The sequence below is a fragment of the Rousettus aegyptiacus genome, unplaced genomic scaffold (assembly GCF_014176215.1).
Source record: "Rousettus aegyptiacus isolate mRouAeg1 unplaced genomic scaffold, mRouAeg1.p scaffold_m13_p_3, whole genome shotgun sequence".
NCBI classification, from domain to species: Eukaryota; Metazoa; Chordata; class Mammalia; order Chiroptera; family Pteropodidae; genus Rousettus; species Rousettus aegyptiacus.
In genome coordinates this window covers 145,440,881-145,468,372 of record NW_023416306.1, presented here as the reverse complement: position 1 = coordinate 145,468,372, position 27,492 = coordinate 145,440,881, and the positions used below count along the sequence as shown (strand labels likewise).

General features: G+C 38.7%; 1 protein-coding gene across 17 annotated transcripts in view; it reads right to left on the bottom strand.

Moving 5' to 3' along the window:
• Positions 1-27,492, bottom strand: part of SYNE2 (spectrin repeat containing nuclear envelope protein 2) — a 272,956-nt gene that overhangs the window by 32,432 nt on the left and 213,032 nt on the right. For all 17 annotated transcript variants that reach the window (XM_036238293.1, XM_036238291.1, XM_036238296.1 and 14 more), the window contains 14 exons: positions 23,136-23,306; positions 22,550-22,680; positions 21,322-21,526; positions 20,126-20,305; positions 19,276-19,404; positions 17,657-17,811; positions 17,399-17,543; positions 16,402-16,496; positions 14,923-15,157; positions 12,736-12,930; positions 10,893-11,018; positions 5,096-5,251; positions 2,859-3,017; positions 1,986-2,152 (listed from right to left, as the gene is read on the bottom strand). In XM_036238293.1, coding sequence (XP_036094186.1) covers positions 1,986-2,152; positions 2,859-3,017; positions 5,096-5,251; positions 10,893-11,018; positions 12,736-12,930; positions 14,923-15,157; positions 16,402-16,496; positions 17,399-17,543; positions 17,657-17,811; positions 19,276-19,404; positions 20,126-20,305; positions 21,322-21,526; positions 22,550-22,680; positions 23,136-23,306 — 2,249 coding nt within the window. The remainder of the gene's footprint in view (positions 1-1,985; positions 2,153-2,858; positions 3,018-5,095; positions 5,252-10,892; positions 11,019-12,735; positions 12,931-14,922; positions 15,158-16,401; positions 16,497-17,398; positions 17,544-17,656; positions 17,812-19,275; positions 19,405-20,125; positions 20,306-21,321; positions 21,527-22,549; positions 22,681-23,135; positions 23,307-27,492) is intronic.

Genomic DNA, 27,492 nt, shown 5'->3' with positions numbered 1-27,492 from the left:
TACGATGTCATCAAACCACCAATTATTGCAGGTACCCAAGAAGACTTAGGATATGAAGACAATGGGAACAAAGGCATACTAGACACAATTTACCAACAGACACTGTTATGTACTGAAATGTTCATTCATTTCAACAAATACCTGAAGCGCTGTTCTAAGCGCTGGGAAGAAGATAAGTCAAATATAAAGGTCTCACGGAGGAAAACCTCTCATTAGTAGACGTGGCCAAGGGAGTCCTATTCCAAGCAACAAACATGCTACTTAGTCTTCTTAGGAAGAAACAATGATAATAACCATTCAATAAATGTTGGATCCCACATGCTGGTCCTGTGCCAAATGTAAGAAACAGGCCATTCATCTTCACAGTAGCCTCTGATATAAAGAAGTGCTGTTAAGCACATTATGTAGATTTGGAAACTGAGGCTTAGAAAGATTAAATCATTACACAAGTTTCCATGACGAGTAAATAGTCAAGTCAGGATGGGCTCAAAACTTGTACTCTTAAACCTTACTTCGGTTATTGCCATGGAGTTCCACAGTTTTTTTTTTTTTTAACTTGAATTCAGCCCAGCTCATGCTGCTAGCCAAGTCACACTAATATCTGTCTTCAGCAGACCCTCCACCATTGAAAAACCATAAATAACTCAGATTTTATGTAGGATGCCGAGTCTTAAGTTGAGATTTAAGGTCTTCTAAGGCTTAGCCCCGATCTACCCTTGTAGCTTCATCTCCCATGCCAATGGAGCCCCTTGTCATTTCCTGAACGACTTTCGCACTGCTCTATCTACCTACCCCCTGTACCTTTTTGCTCAAAACACACATCTGTTTCTTTGCCACCAGTAACCTTCAAGATCCTCAAGCCCTCATTCAGGACCATCTGTGAATGCCACTCTTCTGTGAGGCTTTTCCTAAATGTCTATCCTCTCTCTAGAAAGGTGAGATCTGAGTCCTCAAACCGCCTGGCATTACAACTGCTCAGATGTCTGCTCCCATCAATGTAATTGGCTCAGCTTTCTTCCCGTCTGTAATTCTCATAGCACTTAGCCTGGTGCCTTTGCTGAGTGAATCGGGTTCACTTATGGTTCACAGTAAACAATGAGGTGAAGGAAATGCCTAACTATTAAGGGTATTTTATTTTCATTATTCCCAATGTTTCATTCACCTTGTATATTCCACATATGTATGCTCAAAACATAAAAGACTTGCTTGGCCAGTAAAAACGAAGGTGCACGAGTGGTCTCAAAGCTTAGTGACTGCTTTTGGTATGCCAGGTTGCAATTCAAAATAAAAATAAACACTTAGGTTGGGGTCTGTCTTTCAAGAGAGAATTTGAAAACAGAAAATATTTAAAAGGTTTGAGTGGCATCATCATCATCATCATTTTGATTAATAAAATGATCAGTCTTGTTTCTGATAAGGCTGCACTAGAGAATATAGCTTTGATTTGCAGCCACAGCTGTGCTTCCTAAGTCCACACCTTAGTGAGAGATGCCTACTGGGCACTTGGCATGAACCACATGCATGGAAGGTATCTGCCTCAAGTGTGCCAAGCCCCTGCGGTGGGGGCAGTGGGGACCTCCAGACCAGCATCTAGAAATCAGGCCTGTGCCCTGGTCTACTTGTATTTGCCACACACAAGCAGGAAAAGGCAAACATGATTTCAGCTGGGAGACATGCAAGTCCTAAAGCAGAGTTAGAATCACTAAAACCTCCTCAAGGATTAAGTTTCTAACTCTCATTTAGAACCAATCCAATTCATGTGAAATTTTAAACTAAAGAGAAAAAAAAATATTAAAGTGGGATATACTAAAATGCAATCTTTCCATTTGTGTAAGAATTTCCACTTTCTTAAACCAAACTTTGCCTTTATCTAAGTCTATAAAACAGCTGGATTACCTTAAAGGAAGAGACTGGGTTCAGTTTCTAGATCTGTGGGGTAACCACTGTGCCCACTGAGCAGGAATCGTTTTCAGGCCACTTCTTACCTTGATCCAATGACATCAAAAAGATGTTGCCAGCGGTCGTTAATTTTGTTGAGCTTGTCATCGATCTCGGCTGCTCTTGTCTTGCTGCTGGCCTTGATCAACTGGTCGCTCATCTGCTTTAATTGTAACTTGTTTTCACTGAACAAGTTTATTTCTTCCATGCAGTCCTGCCAAGGCGCCAAAACGCAAAGCTTTGATTACTACCAAAATTCATTTCTTCGCCAGGCACAAATATACAGGTGCCTCTTGAAACCTTAAAAATGAAAAAGTTTCTCACACTTGTTAATACAAGTCTTCGGTGTGTAGCTGACAGGTCAGTGCCCACTTGGCACATGTGTAATACAGAAGGAAGCAGAGCCTTTCTCGATTCAACAGCCCTGTTTTCCCCCTCACAGGGTTCTTCTAAGCTAAGCTACTTGACAGTTGAGGACAACTGAGTACAATTAATTAGCCTAACATTAGTAAGAGTTTTTGGAAGTTTAACTGAGTGGCAAGAATGTTCTTTCTGCTTTCCCCATGGGGATTAGTGACGTTTGCCAAGGGCGGCTCCTTAACAATGACACCCGGAGAAGCCATAACTCACCTGGGATGTGAACGGATGCTTAAGGAGATGCTGACCCCTTCTCTGGTCAGACTTCCAGAGAGAAGGTAACTCCTCTCAGCACACAGCACCATGCCCACCTAGAATGGCCCCACACCTTCCATTTCCCTAGAATCCTCACTTACCAGCTCTTCTCTGAGAAGAGACAGAAATAGTGAGAAAGCTCCTTTGGAAACACACCTATAACATTATGCTGCTCTGAGCTGGGCGTGAGGAGGGCAGAGGATTCCGCAGTAGGCATAACTGCACCCACGGGGGTAGCTCCTGCTTACCTTCTGTAACTTCTCAATCATTTCTTCAATACTAATATCTGCTGTCTGCAGAACTTTGTTTTCCATCTGCACCAGCCACGCACACAACTCTTTATTTTTTTCATTGAACACAATCCATGAATTGAGTCTGTCTTCAATCTCCTGTTTGCGTACAGACACCTAGAAACAAAAATGCATTTGGCAGCTGAGAACAGGCAGGAAGGAAAGCATTTCCCTTCCCCTCCCCCCATCACAAGGACTATGAATTTTATTCATTTTAATCAGTAGCCCTATAGACTGAAAGTACTGTTTTTGCCTCTGAAACTCCTAAGGTTTAACATCAATGGAAGTTTCTTACTCCTTTGATAAATATCGTAAAAAGCTACAGAATAAAAATTGCCCCTGAATTGTAACTGACCAAAAAGATCCAGTTTTATCCAATATTATCACATATATTAAAAATTAGAGATAGGAAAAGTTAAATGAATATTTTAAGCATCGCCCAAATTTCTTCTGTTCCTTGTTCTTAATATACATTTACTGACTGCTTGCTACATACTAATTTATAACTTTATGACCCAAATCCTTTCCCTTTTAAGAAATGATCATCTTCATAGCTACTAAAAGCCAATGTCCTGCTTATTTAATTTAAAAACTATATTACAGATCACAGTATAAATATAACATTTGTAAGCAAATAGACCACAAAAATCAAAATCGTTTGAACATTCTAGTTTTGTAGTTCAGAACAAAAAAAAATGTAAAATAAGATTTAAAAATGCACATCACTCATCAATTCACTTTCCCATAATGTACTGGATAGATATCATGGCAATGGGACCAAATAATGGTCTGCAGCAAGGAGGATGACCCCAAAATACACGGTGATCCATTATGCATAAACAACCCCTAAGCTGACATTGGCAAAGGGTCTTCCTCCTTAAAGGGTTCAAATTTAATACGTCAATAAATTAAAGAATGCAAATCTGACATTCTAAATGTCCAAAAGTCTTCTCAGGTCTTAAAAATCTTTAGACTCTTAAAGTTAAAAGGGATAGCTAAGAGTTCTTTTGGTAAAAGTTTTAATACCTCACTTTACAGATGGTGAAACGAAGGTTTAGCTCCCAGAGATTTTCCTGTTATGTACAAAAAAAAACCCCCTCTGTCCTTCTCAGGCTAAGGAGAAAATGTTTAATGCAGGGACACCCAAACCAGCATCTTAGCCAAATGTGCTAAGAAGGTGCAAAGAACGATACCCCCCAAACAAGTTTTATGTTTCCATTCCTCAGGGCATCTATTGATCTCAGCTTCAAAAAAATCCTGGCCTTTTGTACAGAGTCATTCTCATAATGGTAATAATAGAGAACATCTGGGCCCCAGTGTTTGCTGCTTAACTTTTAGGATACTTTTCACATTTTCTATTATATAAAAATTGAATGAAAATTCGAAAAGGACCTTTAAAAGTAGGGTACATTGTGAATACTAAAACTAAAACTGAGAAGGAAGAATGTTTTTACTTTATTAAAATGCATTCGAAAAGTGTCTGAATTCCAACTCTTAATATATCTCTTCTGAATTCACAAAAATGAGATTAAGTAATTTATTTTTCTTAGAATTCTTAAAACAAAGATCTATTAACACCCTTTAATTCCACTGTGATGTCATCACAAACACATCCTGTAGAATACCCTGATCACGGTGAGCCGCTGAGGTACTAAATATAGTAGTTAATCAGGTCTTTTACAGTTCTAAAAGAATGGCTTCTTGAAATAAACATTGGGTTGCAAGTCAATGCAGCGTTTTCGGATAAAGTGCTCCCCGTGCAGGCATAAGTACGACTCCTGCTGTCTGTGGGTCACCAAAGAGATGCTGTCGAGATTCTGCTCTAAGGATGGACGAGATCTCTGCGAGTCCTGATTCTAATATTCTGATTAGTACTCGTCACCTACGCAAGACAGAGAACAGAGCCCACACAGCTGTTCACAACTACAATCCCTCCCTTTCTCCCTCCCTCCCCAGATGATTTTTTAAAAAGCTCATTAAAAACATGCAAAGTCCCAGCACTGAGTGCTGAAGAAACAAAGGGTCAAATCTGCTAAACCATGTTTCTGCTGTCTAAAGGCACAGCAGCCGGCCTGAGCTCCAATTGAAAAGGGCCTCCGGTTCAGTGAAATTAAAGCTCTTTTCTACTTTGTCTGGCCTTTGGAGACATTTCAATAAACTCCACAACAGCCGTGCCCTGCAGTTAACTGACTTACTCTGAAGCAGAGGTCCTCCCATTGTCTGTGCAAATGCTCTATTTGCTCCTTCAAAACCATCACGTCCTCCACAAGAATGTGCTGAGCTAAGTCAGTCTTCATAGTGTGAAGTTCTTTGAAGTTCTGAGTCCAGTTAGCCAAAGACTTCTCTAGTTCCTGCGTTTAAACACAAGAAGGGGGAGTGAAAAAACTCAAACCTTCAACTCAAGCTGCTGTTGTTTCCAAACCTGTAGGCTAATCCTTTGATTGGACTCTGGGGGAGGGGAGGCCAGGAAAGGGGGCGGGATTTTCTGAATGAGAAACGGCCCAGGGTGAGCGTCTGCAGTTGTGGTTGGCCAGTTCTTCACCACCTTTTTCCTCAAAAAGAAAACTTTTTTACCTTCATTTTCATTTCCTCAGGTAGTTCAGTTTTTTATATAATTCCATTTTAAAGTCGTGTAGATCTTTATTTGGAAGAAAGCAACAATCACACACACACAATTCCGAAACTGTTATAGAAATGTATATAGTGTGACTTCTCATTTTTAAAAACACCTAAGAAATGCATTGTTACTATGGCAATCATGTAATAACAGCTTCTGTTCAAAGGGAAATATTTTGGTTAACTTTTGAAAAAAAGAGTTAAATATAATGAAAGAAAAAATAAATTGTTCCCTAAAAATTGCAAGAGATTAGCAGATAATTTCTTTTGGCCTTGGAAACATTTACTTTTTAAAATGAAGTATCTGTCAAATTTAAACTTTTTTAATTCTTAGAACTTAATCATGAAAATTACTTTTACAACAGGGGAGGTAAAAGGAAACAGCCAGAACACTCAGGAGTCATCTAGATTTTTACTGTGCTCACAATTCATACTTCTGCACATTTGAAGGGTCTCCAGTCACACATATCTATTGGAATCTGAAAGAAGAGACTATTTCATCTACATCAGAAATAAAACTGAGGGGTGGTAATGATAAAACTGTATTAATTGACTGATTTTCAGAGTTCTAAAAGCTACAGTTGCAAGATTTCATAACATGCTGACAAAAATTTACATTTAATAACATGGTCTGCAGAATATTTTTTTAAGGTTGCAGGGAGATTAAGAAATGACACCTTTATCAGAAATCCCCACTTTAAGTTTCTGTTACCTAGTTTTGGCCTTATGATTCTAGGAAAGTAGATGACTGTGGATTCTGGTGTGGAACACTTAATTAGGTACATAATACAAAGGCGGTCACTCATTAGTGGAGGTATACCACTCGCTGACTCAAAACTAGAGGAGACCCAAAGATGACAGCTTTGTACAGTGCTTCCCTGTTCAGTGCTGCTGACTCAGATGCCTGCCCAGTAGGGAGGCGTGTTTAAGTTATCCACAGCCAAGTTTAAATCAATTTGGTCTGGAAATCTGGTTTCCTCCTATAACTGAAAGGATAATTAACAGGTATAAGACTTTTGGATATAGGCATTTTTATGATTCTTAACCAATATTACCAAAATGTGTCCTTAAAGGAATAACTCCATGTACCTTTTGGTGTTGAGTTTCACATATTTTGGGGGCAAATATGTGTAATTATTCCTAGCTATTGTTTAAATCTGGATTTCTTTAATTACTAGTCTGAAATGCTACCCACTCCTTTACCCTGAAGCAACCACAAATATATTTAGTTAATTCCTACTGACATTTTCAGTTCTCAGACACAAAGGTAATTCCTCAGATAAAGTTTCTCTGAGCCACTAGTTGAGGTTGAGTCTCCTGTTTTATGCTCTCATAGTCTCCTGTCCTTTTCCCTTCTCACACTCACCACACTTACAATAATTCTCACACACGCCTATGCACACAGTGGGACTCTTTGGTTAATAGGTGTCTCTCCATAGCCTAGACTGTCAGCTTTCATACTGGCCAGGGCCATGACAACCTTGCTCACAAATGCAATGCCCAGCACCTACCACAATGCCTTGTGTAATGTAAATCCTCAGATATCAAAATACATGATTGAAAGGCATTGTCTTAAGAGCTTTAAAGTATTTTATACATATTTCATGTAAAAAGCGAGGAATCAAACAATATATAGAGTGAGGTCTACTGCGGAAGTTTATTACAGTTGATGCTCACTCTTTGTACCATTTCAAAAATCATGCTTCTGTCATTAAAATACTCCAGATATGCTACCAAACTAATTGCATAAGAGAACACATCAGATAAGTTTCCCTTTCTTAATGTAACCAGCTAAACTGTCTATATTGAAATTTTTTCTATAATACATGATGTAAAACAAAGCTTTTTGGCTAAAGTGGTGCATCACACAGGCCTTGGCTGGACTTTCTAATATAGAATGATGGTATTAAAGCCTTTGCCTGTGGACTTAACTACCAGTGGTTTGTCAAGTCTTTTTCTCTACACTACCATTTGGGTATAAGAGGATCAAAAAAGGAATGTGTATACATATAAATATTGACTTGTATGTGGATAGAATCTCTTTGAAAGAACATACAAAAAACTGGTAACACTGCTTCTGTGGAAAGAAAGTGATGGGAGAAAAAATTTTCATGTACAGTAAACCCCACTTATCTGTGGAGAATATGGTCCAAGAACCCCCCCAGTGGATGTCTGAAACAGCAGACAGTACCTAACCCTACATATACTGTATTTCCCTATACATACCTATGATAAAGTTTAATAAGTTAGGCACGGTAAGAGATTAACAATAACGAATAGAACAATTACAATAGTAGACTGTAATAAATGTTACATCAGCATAATCTCTATCTCAAAATATCTAGAATTTTTGAATTGCAGCTGACTGTAACTGAAACTGTGGAAAATAAAACCATTGGTGGGGGTTGGGGAACTGCCGTGTACTTTTTGTACCTTCTGAATTTTGAATCATGTGATATTATTCAAAAATTATTTTTAAAATAAAACTGTCCCAGGGACTCAATCGTTAAACAAGTTTTATGAACAGATGTCCACCTATAGCAAATTTTATAATAGTGAAAAGTTAATATATAAAAAATACAAAGAAATCAGAGAGAGAAACAGAAGGGGATGGAAGGGGACGAGGGGGAGCGTGAGCGCACATGAGAGCGAGCAGTTATTCCGTAGAGCAACTTGGCTGTATCTGGAATGTAATTTTCCAAGGAGAAAAGTAAAGCTCGGACTGGGCAAGCGGCTAGCATATCTCCCCCAAGTGATTCAGGGATGATAAACACTGCCCTAGACAGGCTTCAGGTTACCTGGGATCTTTTGGAAGACGGTCATAGCTTGAATGAAATCCATGTGCTTGGCCTCTCTCCCTGATTCTTGCCACTTAGAGAGAGAATACTGAGGCTATGGAACCTGAAAAGATCCCACTGGAAACTAAGAAGTGTGACACGGGAAAAATTATGCCTTCTTATGAGTTTACAGGGTACATTCTACACTGGTTTCTAGATTTTATGGAAGGAAATTCTTATGTGTCGGCTGAGAGAGTGACTCCACATCCACTCGTTTGATATTAAATTGTAGATCTAAACCTAAAGATGTAGAGATGATAAAAACTTTGAAAATTAGGGATAGGTAGGAACCTTCTTAACTAATAAAGACATCACCGGCAAATAAACTTAATGGTGAAATGCCTGAATCTTTTTTTTTTTAAATCAGGAACACCACGAAGGAGCCAGCTGTCAATGATTCTACTCAGCATTGTTCTGGAAGTACTGACCAGTGTTGAAAGAACAGAAAAAATTATAATTAAAAGGAACAAAAAAAGAGTCATTTTTCACAAATGGTGATTGTAATACAGACACCCAAAAGAATATCTAAATTATTGAAATTAATAAAAGTTTAGCAAGATGGCTGAATATATCAATACATAAAAATAAGTTGCATTTCTAGGCACCAGTAATAAAAAGAAAATATAATTTAAAGGCAGTATACTCGGTAGCTTCAAAAATACTACACTAAGCAACAAATCTAACAAAATATGCACAATACAATGAAAATTATAAAACATTGAACATTACTAAAAGGGGAAAAATGCCATATTCAGGAACAGGAGTTCTCATTGTCAAAGAGATGTTAATTTTTACCAAATCAATCTATAAATTCAATACTATGCCATTAAAACTCTTATTAAAGATTTTGCATAGTTTGACAAACTGCTTCTAAAAGTTGGGAGATCACTAATGTGGGAAAACAAGGTATGGATACATAGTACACCTGAAATGAAGATGTTATAAAAGCTGAAACAGGCAAACCACTAGAATGGAGTAGAGAACCAAGAAACAAATCATGTGTACGTGTGAACTTGACATTTGACCTTGGACTTGTCAATAAATAGGTATAAGGACAACCAATTAGCCATATGAATAAAAAATTGGATCTTTATCTCAAAATGTATGCAAAAATCAGTTCTTCAAGGAATAAAGATGTAAAGAGTAAAACTTGAAACCTGAAGAAGAAAATATAGGAGAGTATATTTATGACTCTAATTATTGAGTTTTCCAAAGGAAATAGAAAACACAAATTATAATGAAGATATTGATAAATTCATCTATATTAAAATAACAAAAAAATCATTTGTTCAGCTAATGACACCAAAAAAAAAGTAGAGAAACGAGCTCTTGGATGGGAGAATACATTTGTAATGTCTATACTCAGAGTTGAAGTATCTAAAATAAATAAGCAGCTACTTCAAATCAATAAGATAAAGACAAACAGCATAACAGAAAAATGAGTAAGGGATATAAACAGGCAATTCATAGAAAGGCAAATCTGAAGGGGCAATAAACATAAAAATATGTTCTACTTACTAGTAATAAAACCACAGAGAGATATTATCCATCTATCAGACTATCAAAAGTTTTTTAAAAATTGGATAATACCAAGTGACTGGAGAAGGCAACTGTTTTATATTGCTATAATGTGTACAATACAGCAGTGAGAATGAATGAGCTATAGGTTAACAGAGAAAAGGGAGAAAAGTTGCATCATATGTGTTCTATAGTATGACATTATTTATATAAAGTTTAAAAACAAAAATTATACTTCTATATTTCATTGAGAACTGTGTACATATGTAGTAAAATGATAAATAAATGCACGAGAATGATAAAAGACCAAATTCAGGGTTGTGGATTCTTGTGGGAAGGGAAAGAACATTAGAAATCATGCAGAACACTAACTGTTTATGTTTTATTTTTTGGATAGGTGATGGTTTCATGGTAATCCGTCATATCATTTGTTATGTTGGAAATGTTGTGCATAGAAATGTTTACACGAAGAAAAAAAGATGCAGGGAGGATATTATTTTCTGGCACAGCCTTGTCTGCAAAGGCCTAAAATAGCCAGGAATTTTTGCCAGTGTGATATTAATTAGGCAGAATGTAGTTTGCAAAGTTTTATAAAAGTGTCATAATTGAGCAAAAAACCTAACCTACTGGCTTCGGAAAAATAAATTCTTCAGTCATACTTTACTCTCATGTCAAAGACAAGGTCATCTGATAAGGGAATAGCACTCGATGTAATCTCAGAGGCCACATCTTATATTACAGAGGACAACCAGATAGAAAGAGAACCTGATGTAGAAAACCCCTCGAGATCCCAAGAAGTGAATTTCTGCAAGTCTCTCATTTTCACACATGGATCTCAAAAAGCATGGATTCTAATTCCTTTGGAGACCAGGATGCTTTGTTAAATAGAAGACAGGGAAAATGTTTTACAAATGCACATGAAAACTTGGTTTCGACACAGAAACTGAAAGGTAAACAAACACTTCAACTTCTCAGAAAACAGCTAAGTGATTATCTTGATCACAACCTCAGCTTTCAATACCTTAATCAGCTCTTTTTCTTTATGGAGGTCCTCATGAAGTTCTGGAAGAGGATCTTCACTTTGTGCCTTTAAAACGTGCAGCCTGCTCTTCAACTCTTTGATTTTCTTTTCACACTGGTCCCATGTCTATTTGAAAACAGTATTAAAATTGGTAAGTACTTTGCTATTTAAGAATGAATTGTAGAAACAGAATAACTCATTTAATCCACGTAATTGCTCTACTAAATATGTTTTGTGTCATATGGAAACCCAGTTCCTGTCTTGAACAAATTATGATCTAAAAGAGCAGATGGGACACCAGTTTGGTTCGTTGCCTCTTTGCAGCTCTACATGCGGCTCATTTCAACCATGGTGTTGGTTGGTTGGTTTTGCTTTGAAATACAGTTGACTCTTGAACAACGCAAGGTGGTGGTGGTGGTGGTGGTGGTGGTGGTGGTGGTTACGGGTACCAACCCCCATGGAGTTCAAAATTCCCATATAGCTTAAGTCAACCCTCCACATCTAGATATTCCCAATTACAAATCGAAAATACTGTTTTACATCTGCAGTTGGTTAAATTCGCAGATGCAAAACCACAGGATGCAGAGGGCCTACTTTACTGGAAAAAAAAAAAAATCCACATATAAACGGACCCGCACAATTCAAGCCCATGTTGTTCACAGATCAACTTCATTTCTTCCTCCCTCCCCATATCCTTAACCTATATAATCTTATTTCTATTTTAATTTTTGAAAAGTTCATGTTTAAAAGGCTACTATAAGGGTTAACCTCTAGCATTTACAGTCTTGGCCATGCAGTAGCACCAGAAAGCTAAAGCACGCAGCCACTTTTCTTGTCTTCTTTTCTAATGTCATTCCTCTGTTCTGTCTCTTTCCCTTTCTAGAAATAGGTTGGCTTTCACAACCCTCTCACAGACAAGCTTCACTCGGTCTCCAGCAATAAACTCTCTTGAACACAACCAAGGAGGCAAGGAGAGAAACAAAACTGTGAGTCCTTATCTCCCCCACCAAACCGTTAACTGCACTTATCATCATGCTTTACAAACACAGCAGGTGCTCAACAAATGTTTGCTAGTTGATGAATTTCACATAGTCTGCATACCCAGGAAAATTCAGACACTTTATTCGCAGGGGGGATGCTCAGAACCTAATTCAGCACGTATTTATTCTTTATTCAGAAAAACATCTAATGACAAGCTTGGTTATCTTGTTTTGACACACGATGGTTTAGAGAGGAGAGCAGGCTGTAAAAAGTAGGTATGCTCAGAGAAACAAAAAGCATAGACAACTTCATTTTAAATAGAAAACCATAAAAACCACATAAGACTTCAAAGAGCATTGCAGGGGCTAAACTCAAAGCACCTCAGGAGTCCTTGAGAACTTTCTACTTCAGTATAACAAAGTAATGACTTTCCTAATAATTCAAAACAAAATATTTCAGTTCTTATAGATAGAATCACAAATTATCTCGGAAAATAACTTAGATGGAAAAGTGCATTCTCTTTTATTACCAGAAAGATAAAGGATCATTGTAGTTATTTTTATATACTATACCCCAAAACAGAGTATATATGGAACCTTAACTCTACTGAATTCAAATAAGTTTCCTGTTTCATAAAAGTAAATACAAAATAGAACCTCAAGTGTTTATATACTTAATACTAAGCTTTTTCAATGCTATTATTATTCTACATTAAGTAACTGGTATGATTCATGGATTAGGACTCGAGGTCCTTTGGGAAACTCAAAATTACCCTAAAATCATTCCCATTGTCACACAGAAAACAAAAATTCTATGCACTACATTTGAGTATCATGAATGGAGAAGAAAATGGTATGTTTACCTCTACGACGCTCTGGAAGTGTTTAATCATCTCTTCCACTCGGAGCTTTGTGTCCTTCCAGTTGTCCTGAAGTTGACAGATTCTCTTGTCGATAGACTCTTTACTTTCCAGGTTAGTTGTGCTCAGTAATTTTTCCCCAGTGTCTAAGGTTAGTGCATAGGTGGTTTGCCGTCTCTGAAAATGAATTTCTTTGTTCTAAGAAAAAATAAAATAAATATGATTTGCTTAAGTCATTTCAAATTTATCAAAAGACCTGCCCCTCCTCTAGTCTTCCTTGACTTGGTCAATAGCATACTACTATTCACCAAGATGCTCAAAGAAACCTAGAGTCATCCTGATTTAGATTTTTATTTACCTGCTACATTCAAACCATCAGTGTAAATGCTATCTACGAACATATCCTTCTTTATCTTTACTGTGATCACCCTTCTCTTATCCATCATAACAACTGTCTAAGTCTACTGAAATAGTCCAGCTGATTTTGGCAGACAATATTGTTCGCAAAATGGCCAGAGCAATATTCCCAGTCCCACACGCTCTTCCAGAACCTATTCACTCTCCATCAAGCGATGGTGCCTCTCACCCCTCCTCTTGACCCTATGTGGACATATGTGATGGCCTTGATTAACAGAAGATGGTGGAAATGACATAAGTGCCTTTCAGGGCTAGGTCTAAATGGCAGTATAGCTTCTCTCTGGATCTCTTTTTCTTGGGACATGTGCCTTTGAAGCCATGAGCTGTCACATGAGAAGTCTGGCTACCAGAAGCCTCCATGTGAAGTGACCAAAGGGAATGAAGTCCAGGAGCCCCAGCTGTTCCAGTTCCTAGTTGTCTGAGTATTTCTAGCTTGAAAGGGCAAGACATGAGAGTGAGTGAGCCTTTAGATGAGTCCCCCAGGCACCATCTGACTGGAACTGCCTGAGACACTAAGCCAAAACCACCTAGCTGTCAATCCCCAGAATTATGAGAGGCAATAATCAGTGATGGCTGTTATAAAGCAATAAATATGCTAGGGATTTCTGCTCTCCTTTTGCTCCCCTATAATCCATCCTGCTCTGAGCAGCCAGAGGATCTTTAAAAAATACAAATAGATTCCTGCTGCTCCCTCTTCCAAGTGAAACTCTTCCAAGGCCTCCTATTACATCGAGACTGTAATCCAGCTACCATATCTCGCCTACAAAACGCTCCTCCCTGTCTGCCTCTCAAATTCATTTCCTATCACTGTGGCCTCACTGGCTATACTCCAGTGGTACTAGCCTTGTTGCTGTTCCTGTTTTAATAAGCTTGTTCCCACCTTGAGGAATTTGAGAAAGCTATCTCTTCTGTGTAAAAGGCTCTTTCCCCAGATCTTCCCGTGGCTGGCTCCTTCTCATCATTCAGGTTCTAGTTTAAACATCACATTCCCAGAGATCACTCAATTTAAGGTAGCCACCCTGCCCCTCCATTACTGGCCCTGTGCCAGTGATCTACATATGCCTTATTGCAATCTGATATTTTCTTGTTTATTAATTTGTCTGACTGCCCCCATGAGTGTGGGGGTCTTCTCTTAGTCTACACCATACTTCTAGCACTTAGAATAGTGACTAGCACACAGCAGGTAGTCAATTAATGTTTGACAACTGGATTAACGAATGAGGAAAAAGCATGGGAGTTCAGAAGGAGGGTGTTCTATTTAGTTGTACCTCTAGAGAGTGGTTCTATAGCTCAATGGAACATTCCCTGGGAACTGACAACTAATTACTCTGGGTCCTATGCTCATTAATCAACTTTCTGACCGAAAACTTTGGTGCCTAAATGAATCTGCCCTTCAAGAGCAAACAGGAGTCCCACTGTAAATTACTACACTGGTGGTCAATTTATACATTACTCAGTGCCTTAAAAACTTGGGAGGTGTAAGTCTGTCACCCCAAACTTCACCCATTCTACCCACCCATCTTTCCACTCCATCCTTACTCCCATGGCCCAAGAGAGCCCCGCTGTTTCTGGAAGAATAAGTAAGACAGGGTTTCTGACCCCACGAGGCCAGGAACAAGGTCGGGTAGGTCATGGTGACCCTACCCAGGTGGCTTCCCCATTGCACACAGGCCATCTGAACCATGATGTCACAGTAAACACAAAACCTGAGAAGAATGAACATTTTCTGAATAATGACCACCCTGTCTCACACTGCAACCGTGCATGCACTACCTTCAGCTCATGGATCAGACTTCGGGTCTGGCAGAGGCTGTAGCAATCCTGGCTCTTCACCGCAGACAGCACGTGGCTGGTGTCGGCGAGGAAGCGCTGCAAGTCTTCCTCGGAGGTGGTGAAGTACTGCCACTGCCTCACCAGCCCATCCACCTCTCTCTTCCTCTGCTGAATGCCCTGGGCAGCACTCTGCCACTGGTCCTTCAGCTTCGTGAACTTTGAAACAAATTCCGGTCTTGGGAAAAACAGATGGTTAGAGAATCCTGACATGAACACATAGGAAAAATAACTATTACGGGATAAAAGAAACTCGGATTTGCTAGTGATAGGTTCAGTTTACATGGGGGGAAAAAATCCTGAAAATCTTAGCATAATTCAACTTAAAAATGATGGGAAACTTGGAGCCGGAACAGGGGCAGTATGTGGGTTGGCAAAAAGCTTTCAGCAGAAGATATCTGCACATGACCTGCTATTGCGCCAACATGTCTGACCACCATACCCTTAAACAAACTGAAGCTGTTTTAATATCCGTTATGCCAAACGCTGTATGGAAAATTATGTACCAGAAAAATGGGAAACAGATGAACAGGTGGTACCTTGTAATGTTATCTAGACCTTGAGGGTTATACTTTATGTCATTTTAGCAATAAAAACATGCTTCCTGCAACAACTCAACTCGTTCTTTTCCAAATAAACGCCACCCTTCACATGACAAATAAGGCCTTTTATTTATTATGGAGAAAGTCATGCTTTGCTATACTGATCAAATCAAAACTAGCTGGTCATCTTGGAACTGGCTTGAATTTATTACTTCAGAGCAAGGAAGAAATGGGCTTTATAGTTCTTATTTACATAGAAAGAAGATTCAGAGGTATATAATGGTAATGGGGAGAAAAACAATGTCTATCGGGACATGTGAGAAGTATTTAAGAGGACAAGCCCCTTCTGGGCTCTGTGGCCACAATACCAGTTGTTCGTGCAGACTTACTTTATTGTCGCTGGGATGGACTAAAAGGCTCTGCTCAGCCTGCCTGGCACTACCCAGTGACCCTGATCCCATGCATATAGCATAGAGAGAAAATCCCTTCTTTCACACCTGTGGCATAGCTACTTACTAGGAACAGCAGCACCTTCAGAGTTATTTTTTAAACAGCAAAACATCATGAGGCTGAAGGTAGAGAGGAAAACACAGTACGGAAGAATCCTCTGGAGTAAAAACTTAGTTAATTGCGCTTGGCAAGTAAGTATTTCCAAAGTGTCTGGTCTGCTTACCCCACCCACCCAATACAGGGGACGGTGCCACCACTGTTTTTATGGCCCAGTAGCCAGACCCATCCTAATATACAGTCAGGAGACTGGCCCTAGGCTAGTCTATCAACTGACGCGGCTGCAGGACACCGCCGCGGTCAAGATTCACGAGGTGGCCGGCCTGCCCCGGCCGCACTGGCCCCGCAGGCCCGCAAGCTCCAGAGAGCTTACCTCTTCTCTATTTCTGTTGTGTCCAAGAGTTGTAAGGACTGGGCGACATAGGAATCAGCAACCGTCTGGTTTATAGAAGCTTCAGCTTCTAACATCTGTATGAGTTAAAATACAAACGTCAGCTTCTAGAATTCATTATGAATCTGGAGTTAACATCTCCTATTTAAATCTAAGTTCACAGAAAATATCTGAGATAGTAATTTTCGATTAAGCCTAACTGCAAAAAGACTGCTCAACCATTATGTCAACACAATCTATAAATGTAATCTCAGAGGCAAAATGATCCAGTAATAACTATAACTAATCCCTGTTTACTGAGCATTTACTATTTTCCGGGCACCATGTAAACACATGTGTTGTCTCACTTATTCCTCAAACTTCAGGTTTAAGTAGTATAAACATATCCATTTGAAGAGGAGGAAGCTAAAGTATAAAGAAGCTAAGTAATTTATGCAAGGTCACTGAGCTTTTTGGCTGGATGCATTTTATTTTCATTGCATGATGTGAACATTACAATGCAGACAAATCAGTTACATTAAAAAGTTACAGTGAATTAATCATGCACTTTTGAAATGAAGGATCTGCCTATAATCACCAAGAGTATTTCCAAATATAAATCGGCACAAGTGAAATTATTAATGCTGCAATTATATCAGGTGCTTTGATATTTTAGAGAACTGCTCAGTAAAAATGCAAAGATGAGTTGAAGTACTTTAATGTGCTCCTGGTAAAGTGGTATCATTGCATTCTCTGGAAGCAAAGTTGTGCTAGAGGCTTCCACCTACTATGGAAAATCTAGGAGTTCTGTGATTAACAAAATAAAGCAGTAAAACAAAAAATTGAACTTTGTGAGAATTTTACACATGATCAACTGACAACAGAATTTGCTTAAAGACATACATCGAGAGGTACTCCCTTGCATCTTATTTCAACCTATCTTTCTCTGACTCCTGTCCCAGGGTGAGGGGTGTGAGGGTGGCAGAAAGCACTGCTTTACCTCATACGTTTTCTGCTGTTCCAGGAGAGCTGGAAGGCTGTCGGCAACATTCTGCTTGAGTCCCTCTTCTATCTTCTCCAAAAGCTGGACCCACTTTTCATAGCAATAAAGAAACTTTTCGTTTAATCCGATTTCCTGAAGCTCACTACAAAGGTTTAAAAACAAACAAAATGGTGACATACAGCAATGCCATTACTGAGCCCAAGCCGTTAATTTTACCTTAACTGAAACAGAACGGCCGAGACGGACTGTTCTGACCTGCAGCATTCCAGGGCTGTTGCCGTGGCCCGAATCCACCGCCGGTTCATGTTTTGCAATGTCTTCACAGCTATGTCACTAAGTGGGAGCTTGAGGCTTATTTCATTCAGATGTTCAACGTCAGGGGACTGGGCTGTCAGTGCCAGCACATGAGTCTGTTAAGAAGAAAAATTCTAGATTTTTGGATGCAATTAAGATATCGACACGATGTAAAGGTCTTAGAGATCCTGTAGAGCAGCTGTCTCCAAACTTTTTGGCACAAGGGGCCAGTGCTCCTATGAGAATCTAATGCCGGAGGGTCTGAGGTGGAGCTGAGGCGGTGATGCCAGTGCCGGGGAGTGGCTGCAAAGACAGATGAAGCTTGGCTCACTAGCCCACTGCTCACCTCCAGCTGTGCACAGCCTGGTCTGTAACTCAGGAGTTGGGGATGCTTGCTATAGACTATTCTTATCTCAAAGATAAGGGAAAATGGGGACCAGAATAGGTAGATGACTTGCCCACAGCCAAATAGCTTGTTAGTGTCAGAACGTGACATGAACCCAGGTCCCTCAGTCCTGTGGCTTTTCAAAAACGATAAGCGACATACACGGCCAGAACCTAAACAGCCCAGGAACTAGAAAGGGATCTCAGCCTTTGTTTTTAAGGAAGACAAAAGTAGTCTTTGGTTTTTTTTTTAAAGACTCATTCTGGACCTTCAAGTCCCATTTGATCTGCCAACTTTCTCTTCAACAGATCATGAAGTTTACCTACAAATCAAATGAAAACTTAATCCTTAAAAGAACCGCAGCAAAGCAAGGTACTTAAAACATCTGTATTTTGGTAGAACATAAAATCATAAAAAAGCCAACTCATCAAAATTTTATTTTTAAAATGATATTCCAGGGACAGTATTTAGGTCAAGAATATGTTAAGCAAACATTCTTCATAATATCAATAGACTCTGTTGTAACAGTCTAGGTCAGGGTCAGTAAACTTTTCCTGTAAAGGGCCAGATCATAAATATTTTAGCCTTTTGTAGGTCATATGATATCTGTTGCAACTATTCAACTCTGCCCTTGTAGCACAAAAACTCCAAGCAGCATAAATGGAAGGGGATAACTGTGTTGGTTACACTATTTACAAAAACAGGTGGTGGATGGAATATGGATGGGGTGCGAAACGTTCCTGACTCCTTTACATCATCGTATTGGTCCTTAGGAGTATGCAGAATCCAGAATTCTTTAAATCTCCCATTCATTTATGTTAACTGTACTAAACTTACTATGCTAATAAAAGAAAACATATAATTAATTTAATAAGGTATTTTATTTTCAATATGCAACTAACTAGAATAATTTAATCACAACAGCCACTTCCTAAATTATTCTAGTTGACTGAAGCTAATTAGTAAAGACAGCAAAAGTTAAAAATCTACTAAAATTACTGTGGCTATTACTAAAATAGATCTCTATGCTGTCATACTTTTCTAGACCTTAGGGATAATAGGGCAAGAATGAATGACATAAATTACTGTTCTTTAGAGTCAGGATAAAAATGGATGCTGTGATGTGAAGGTAATTAGCTTATTTTTTATCCTATGGTGACTCTAAGTCCTTAGAAATGATAAATATTGGCAATACCAGGAATGACTCAGGATTTCCTTCTTTTTCTTGCTGGTAGAGTTTATCCAAATTCTCCTCCTCATGCATAATAAGACCTTTTAAAGATTCCAACCGGTCTCCGAAATCCTTGAATTGCGACAGGACAAACTAGAACCAGAGAAATTTTCATCAGGAACAATTTCTATGTGCATATAAAACAAGCATAGCCTTAGAAGTTGACAAAAGTTCAAGTTGTTTTCAACCCCCAGCAGCTCATAATTAATTATCTTGAATATTCAGAAGACTCCTGATTTTTACTCTGCGCCTTTGGCAAAGCATCAAGCCTTTGGGGATAAATGGCTCACCCGCTTGAGGGGGCCGTGCAGAGGAGGGTTCATGAGTACTTTGTTCTCACAGTCCTGCTAGTTAAATATTTTTTTCCTGATGGTACTGAGATGTGATATTGGAGTTCCATGGCCTTCTATGCAGCTTTTTCACAGTGAATGCAGAAAGGCTTTTCAAAAAGTGACTAAAGGATACAACAAATGGCCATGTTTTAAGTAACTAATTTTATTATTCCACATGGAGATCCAAATAACTATGAGATCTGAATAGTGTATGAAATATATCACTTCTTAAATTAACATATTCAATAAAGAAGAAATGGTTGCTTAAGACATGCCCATTACCCATGTAATTGAAGAATCACATGATTAAAGAATGTCAATGGCCAATAATATTCAGGGCAGCTTTATTCTGTAGTTGCCCTAAGGAGCAACCAATAATTTATATTATTTATATGTATATATTCTTTATATATTTTATATGCTTCTTATGTCCTACTGGACAATGTCCAAGACTATGATATGAATGAAAAAATAAAATGAACCTCAAATTCATTTGCTTTCACAAGCAGCATCTTTTCCAAATAAGAAGCCCTCTGGAGTGAGTGCTGTTGACCAGAGAGAAGCACATGGGTGTCCGACTCTGCAGGTTGTGGGAGTCGATCCAGGAGAGTAGAATTTTGGAGAAAGGCTTCTTTTGTCTTCTGCACATCATGCTGAAGCTCCTGGTGGAGAAAAAGTGATCAAAGCACACTTCCTCTGCCTTTTACAACATGAATCCCCATCACCTTGGACTCCATCAACATTGAGGAGAATTTCTGCCCTAAAATGGTGGGTTTGGCTTTCTGTTATTGTTTATTATATTAAAGAGCTGAAAAAGCTAAGCTTTAGTTGTATGATGTCCATCACTGATGTTCTGAAATCTGTCAGTTCGAAACTAAAACTGACCACTGAGCAATAGAGTTGGGGCTTCTAGTTTATTGACTGGAGACCACTTGGGTAGAGTCCTGTGTTTTGTACTTCTAATCATCAAACAATATAGGAATCTGCTTTAATGTCAATGGATTCATCTGCAGAGACTGCAGGATCTCATTAATCAAGCTATATTTAAGGCTGGTCTGAAAATACTATGTGCAACAGAAATACAGATCATATCTCATTAAACTGGTTAATACTTTTCGATTTGCCCTATAGTATCGGAAGACATAAAATGTAGCTGTTCGCCCAGTTTAAAACTTTAAAGTAGTCACTTTCTGAGCATTCAATAACATTTTAAGATAAAACCAGAGGAACTTATACAGTTCTTAAATATAGTCTAAAAATCATTATACCCACAGAAAAGCCATACTAACATGGAGGCAAGTCCATGATTATTTCTAAAGCAAGAGATTCAATATCTAATATTCTTAGATGATCACACTCAGTTGAGATACTTTTGCTTTTGAGACTCTGTATGAAATTTTGGCTTTAGAGAGTTACCTGCTGGAATGGAAGGAGAGACGTGGAACTAGGTGGCATCAGGTGTCCCTGACCCAGCTACCTGTAGCCTAGACCTCGCCTCTGAGCAGCCACTTGTCCCTCCCAACCCCAGACATCCCAGTCTTGCCCATGTCCTACACAGCCTGCTCACATATCTGTCCTGATCCAAATCTCTATCCCTGTGGTCTGTCTAGTCCCTGGGTCAGGCCCTGTCTGTTGGACTGTCCTGAGCCTTGGTTTTCTGTCTGGGCTTTGCACCCACCTTTATGTCCCGCAAGGCCAAGGTCAGGATCTCTTCCAGGTTGTCTCCAGACATGTTGATATTTGCGAGCTGTCGGTACTTCGCTTCCTGCTGCTCTAGCCTTGCTACAGCTTCCATGTGAGCGCTGGTGTGGGCCTTCCAGAGCTGCAGCAGACTCTGGGCCTTCCGCGACTGGTCTGCAATGTCCTGGTTTACCTGGGTCCATCTGTTATGGCAACATAAACAATAGGTTCCTCATCCCATCCTTTCCCTTGCAGCAAAGGCTCAATGCACACACCCTACCAGAAAGTTATTAGCCGTTGGACTGTTAAATGCTTTTTTTTTTTTTTTAATTAATAGCACCACCATTACATAAACGAAAGTCCAAATTGGGATATTTAACTGACTTTATAATTCTCAAAAAAAATTAAAAATTTGTGATTGGTAAGAAATATCTATTGTATTATGAATGTCTCTTAGGCAAAATTGGAGAAAGCACTGAATCGTATGCCTGATGAAACTTCTCCATGTGAGAAGGCCTCCTGATTTATAGAGGGGTCTTAAAACAGGCCTATTCCAATAGTGTTTATATCAAATTTATTTTCTAATTATAAAAGTTATATGTTCCTTATACGAAAGTAGAAATAAATGAAACTGTTTTTATTCCATACACATACTGTAGGATCTTGCCTTTCCCATCACTTCTTCAGCTTTGGGCCATTCAACAAAAGGCCTTTCATATCTCACCCAACAAAATGAAAGTCTTGTAATTAACTAGGGCCACACTTCTTAGAAGGAGCTTTCTACCATAAGCATGTCGTCAAAAATTCCTTTCAAGCCCACAAATCACCTCCCCAAGAAGTATTCTAACATCCTCTTTCTTCCATCTTATAATGTTTCTGGTGGATCAGACTGGCTATCTGGCCCTCCCCCTAGTCTAACTGTGAGTCTGGTGTCCCTGAGGACTGCACTGGGCATTTAGTCTCTGCCCTCTGAAAACTGCTACGCTGGGACTGTAATTATGGCCTTTCTAGACTGGTTATACTAAACACTTGTACAGGGCAGGTAATAGGCTTCATAACATCAAATCATACATGAACTAGATCTTCAAAACAGAAATGAGAACAATATGAAACTCGTCATCTCAGATGACTAAGAAGATAAGGCTTTCCAAGGCCCACGACACTTCACTTACCCCCAAGTTATTAAGATATCTGATCTATTATTCAAATTGTATCTTAATGCATACCTTATGTGAGTATCTTGGCATTTCTCTTCGATTATTTTGGCAACTGAGGGGCAGTAATCCTTGAGTTTTCCAATAACCTCCTGGAGTTTCTGCCAACTCCCTTCACTGCTCTCAGCTTCATCTTGGAGAGACTAAGAGAACAGAGCAGGAACGTTAGTTTCAGAATGGCCTGCTACTTCCAAAGAAGGCAGCAGCTTTTCAAGACTTGCTGCACATCACAAAAATAACATCCAAACATTGATAGGAATGGGATAAATGATGAGAAATGTGAAGAAGAAATCAACTGAGAATGCATTCTTTCATTTTGTAAAAAAGCGTACTTAAAAAAACCTCACCAAAATCCAAAACGTTTTAATTGTGAAATAATGTAGACATTAAAAATGAAAAATTCGATGTAAACTTTCACAGAGTTTCATTCACTTAGTTCATGTGATTCATTCTGAAATTTCCAGTTGTACTTTTGAGGCTGCTTTTAAAGTACTGTTTCGTGTACTGACGAAAGCACAAAAGCAACTGTGTCCACTACTATGCTTCCATTGGAGATTTTCTGTCAATAAGGCACTGTGTCAAGATTGGGTTCATTTACCTGAAGGTTCTGCACCTGGCATCTCAAGGCCTCCAATGATAAAACTACAGGCTTGCTGTGTTCCATGCAGTACCAGAATCTAATTGTCATCATATTTACATCATCATAGAGTTTATCATAAATCTTCCACTCCTGTAAAACGAACTGCAAGGAGGTTTTGAACTCATTGACCTATATGAAAAGATAGAGACATATTTAGAAAATCATTGAGAAGAGGCTCTCTCTCTCTTTTTTTTTTTTTTAAATCTTTCTAAGGACTCTGACATTGTATCCAGGTTAGGCATTTCAATTTGAGGGTACTGGAGGAGCTTCCGCGATTAACTGAAGGTGGAAAGAGTAGGCCAATGAACAAAAACTATTAGAGAAAGCTAAGTTTTAGAATAGGAAAATGGAAACGAACCCTGAGACCAGAAGGATCAGCATGGAGAGAGTTCAGCCTAGCAGGGAAAGCCCAGGGAAAGAAAGAACACTGGGTGAGGAATCAGAGTCTGCTAGTGTATGCTTCACAGTATTAGCTTTCTGACACTGGGCAAGTTATTTATCCCTTGAGCTTGTTTTCTCATGTACACGACAGATAAATAAAATAGTTGGTGAAAATGTTCTGAAAACTGTAAATCATTATAAATGTAAAATGTTACCTGTACATGGCACTTTTGTCTGATTACTAGAGAACAAGCATAAGCTGGATAGAAACATGTCTGGCCAAATGACAGGCAAATGTCAAGCAGGAGGAGATGCAATGGTGGGCATATTTTGATCGTTAATAGGTATTGATGATCATTAAAGAAAAGAGATTGAAACTTTTAATGATCTCAGATACAATTGAGAATATATATTTTTATACATATTATATAAAGAATACTTATAACTCAATAAAAAGATAAATAACTAAACTAAAAATGGACAAAGGATTTGAATTTCTTTAAAAAGCATGTACGAATAGGCAATAATCACATGAAAAAATGCTCAACATCCAGTCATTAGAGAAATGTAAATCTAAACCATGAGATATTACTTCACATCAACTAGGATGGCTATATTCAAAGTCGGATAATAACAAGTGTTGCCAAGAGTGTACGAAAGTTGGTACCCTCAGAGATTGCTGGTAGGAATGTAAAATGGTGCAGCTGCTGTAGAAAGAAAACAAGCATCTCTTCGAAAAGTTAAATATAGAGTGATTATATGACCAGACAATTCTACTCCAAGAACTGAAATCAGTCTACAGCCATGCCACCCTGAGCAAACCTGATACCGTCTGATGTCGGAAGCTAACCAGAGTCAGGCCACCTAGGATGGGAGACCGCCTAGTAAGACCAGGTGCTGTAGGCGTAAAAAATAAAAAATAAGGAATTGTAAGCTGACAAGGTCCTTGCAATGTGTGAGGTCAGCCAAGGGTTGCCTCGCCTAAAAAAAAAGAACTGAAATCATATGTTTACACAAAAACATGTATACAAATGTTCACAGCAGCACAATTCATAATAGGCTAAAAGTGAAAACAACCCAAATGTCCATCAATGGACAAACTAAATGTGGTAAATCCACACAATGGAATATTATGCACATGAAAAGAAATGAAGATCTAATAAATGCAGATCTAATACATGCTATATTAGTATTCTTGAAAACATGCTAAGCAAAGGTACCCAGATGCAAAAGACTACATATTGTATGATTCCATTAATACAAAATGCCCTAAACAGGCAAATCCAAAGAGAGACAGTAAATTAGTGGTTTCCAAGGACTAGGGTAAGAGAGGAATGGAGAGTTGACTGCTAATGGGTGTGCGGGTTTCTTTCTGAGGTGACAAAAATGTTCTAGAATAATAGTGACGGTTGCAAATTTCCGAATATACTAAAAATCACTGAACTGCATATTCAAAAGGGTAAGTTTTATGGTGGGAATTATATAACTATTTAAAATTAGTATCAGAGTAGAAACAAAGTGTGATCATAAAATTGGCTCAACTGGATATCTTTATTTGCAGTACGATCTCGAATTTCAGATGTAGCCACACAGACCTGCATTCAGGCCCTCTGTTCTCCACAGCGATAGGGAGGCTTCCTCAAACCCTGTCACGAACAGGGATCAATGAAAGACGACAGGGGATGCTAAAAATGTTAGTCTCACATTGGCGGTTAAGTGGACCAAGTGTCTTTATAAGGGCTGGAGGGCTCAGAAAAACCACCAGAATCATCAAGAAAGAGTAATAGAAAGGAAAAAAAGGGAGGCAGACAGGGAACTCCTTATACATGCACCTCTCCAAAGCTGGGACCTATCTGGGTGGCAGGATGATTCAGATACACAAGTGCCTATGGGCACATGACACACAAGGCACTGCCAGGGTTCAGGCCGCATACGGCCTTGTTGGCTTCCACACATAAAGTCTGTGTAATTTCTGGTGCTCTTAAGGGTAAACCGCTTAGAATAAATATTATAGCTTCACAGAGAAGAAATGGCACATGTGGTTTGAGGGAAAGGATAGAAAATCATTAAGCAAAATTTAGTATACCAGAAACAAGCGGGAACATTTTCGAAATGTTAAAGTAGAATCATCCAGTTGGGCAGCATTCACTGAGTGCTGCACAGGCCACGCTACGAAGGTAGAAAGTAGGTATTAGCCCCATTTTACAGACTAGGAAATTGAGGCTTAGAGACGTTGAGAACCTGCCCTAGGACACAGGCAGAAAATGGTGCTGCTGGGACTGTTCTTTAGGCAGAGAATGCAAAGCCCTTGCTCTTTAACACTAGGCTCTATTGACTTTGGAGAGCTTATAGATCGATAATCTAGGTCGCACGTCCTCTGTATTTAAAAAAAAAAAAAAAAGCTTTACTGAGATATAATTCACACACTATATTATTTACCTCTTTAGAGTGTAAAATCCTCATAATTAATTTTAGAATATCTTCATCACTCCCAAAAAGAAACCCCATATCCATTAGCAGTCAGTCACTCCTCATTATTCCCCTAACCCTCCCCAGACACTAATCTACTTTCTACTCTACAGATTTGCCAATTCTGGATATTTTGCATAAATACAATCATACAATATGTGGGCTTTTGTGACTGGCTTCTTTCACTTAGCATGTTTTCAAGGTCTTCAGTGTTGTAGCATATGTCAGTACTTCATTTTCATGGCTGAGTAACATTCCATCATATCATTTATACACACACACACACACACAAATATATATGCATATATATGTGTATATATATGTGTATATATATATCTCCATTTATCAGCTGATAGACATTTTAGTGGTCATGAATCACATGCTATGAACATATGTGTATACATTTTTGGTGCAGACATGTTTTCATTTCTCTCGGGTAGATACCTAGAAGTGGAATTGTTGAGTCATATAACTCTATGCATAACCATTTGAGGAACTGCCAGACTGTCTTCCAAAGCAGCTGCACAATTTTACATTCACCATCAGTGTATGAGGGTTTTAATTTCTCCACATCGTTTGATAATACTTGTTATAGTCTTGCTTTTTATCATAGCTATCCCAGTAAATATAAAATGGTATTTCATTGTGGTTTCAAATTACATTTCCTTGATGTTCAGTGATATTGAACATATTTTCATGTACTTATTGGCCATTTGTACATCTTCTTTAGAGAAATGTGCAGCTCATTTGTTCATGTTTTCATTTGGCTATTTGCCTTTCTATTATTAAGTTATAATTCCTTACATATTCCAGATGTAACTCTTATCAGACATAATTTGCAAATATTTTCTCATTCTGTGGTTCATGTTCTTAACTTTTTGATAGTGTTCTCTGAAACACAAGTGTTTAATTTTGATGCAGTCCAATTTACCAATCTTTTCTTTGGTTGCTAGTGCTTTTGGTGTCCTGTCTAGGAAACCGTTACCTAGTCCAAAGTCATGAAGATTTACACCTATGTTTTCTTCTAAGTTTTGTATTTTAGCTCTGACATTTACAACTTTGATCCATTTTGAGTTAATTTTTGTTCATGGTATGTGGGGAAATGTCAAGTTTGCAATTTCTCCCTATGCTGGCCATGCTCCTGGCTTAATAAAGGCCACAAGAGACAGGATCAATCTCTCTCTGAAGCATGTCCATGGCTAGGGGGAATCTGAGCGGCTTCTTCACAGCTTCTCCTGTGAATCTGGCCAGGAAACAATGCCAGATGCTCTGTTGGGGGATGGAGACATTTTTGTCTGTGTGAGTACATCAGACAAAACAAAGATAACCAAGGGGATTTCTAAGCTGCCAATGATTTTGGAATCGGTAGCTTCTCTTCTAGTCATCCAGTGCAAAAAAAAGGTATTTGAAATGCTTTTCTCTACTACACTTCTGTACTTTTCTCAGCAGTTTTTCAGCTTTTGGT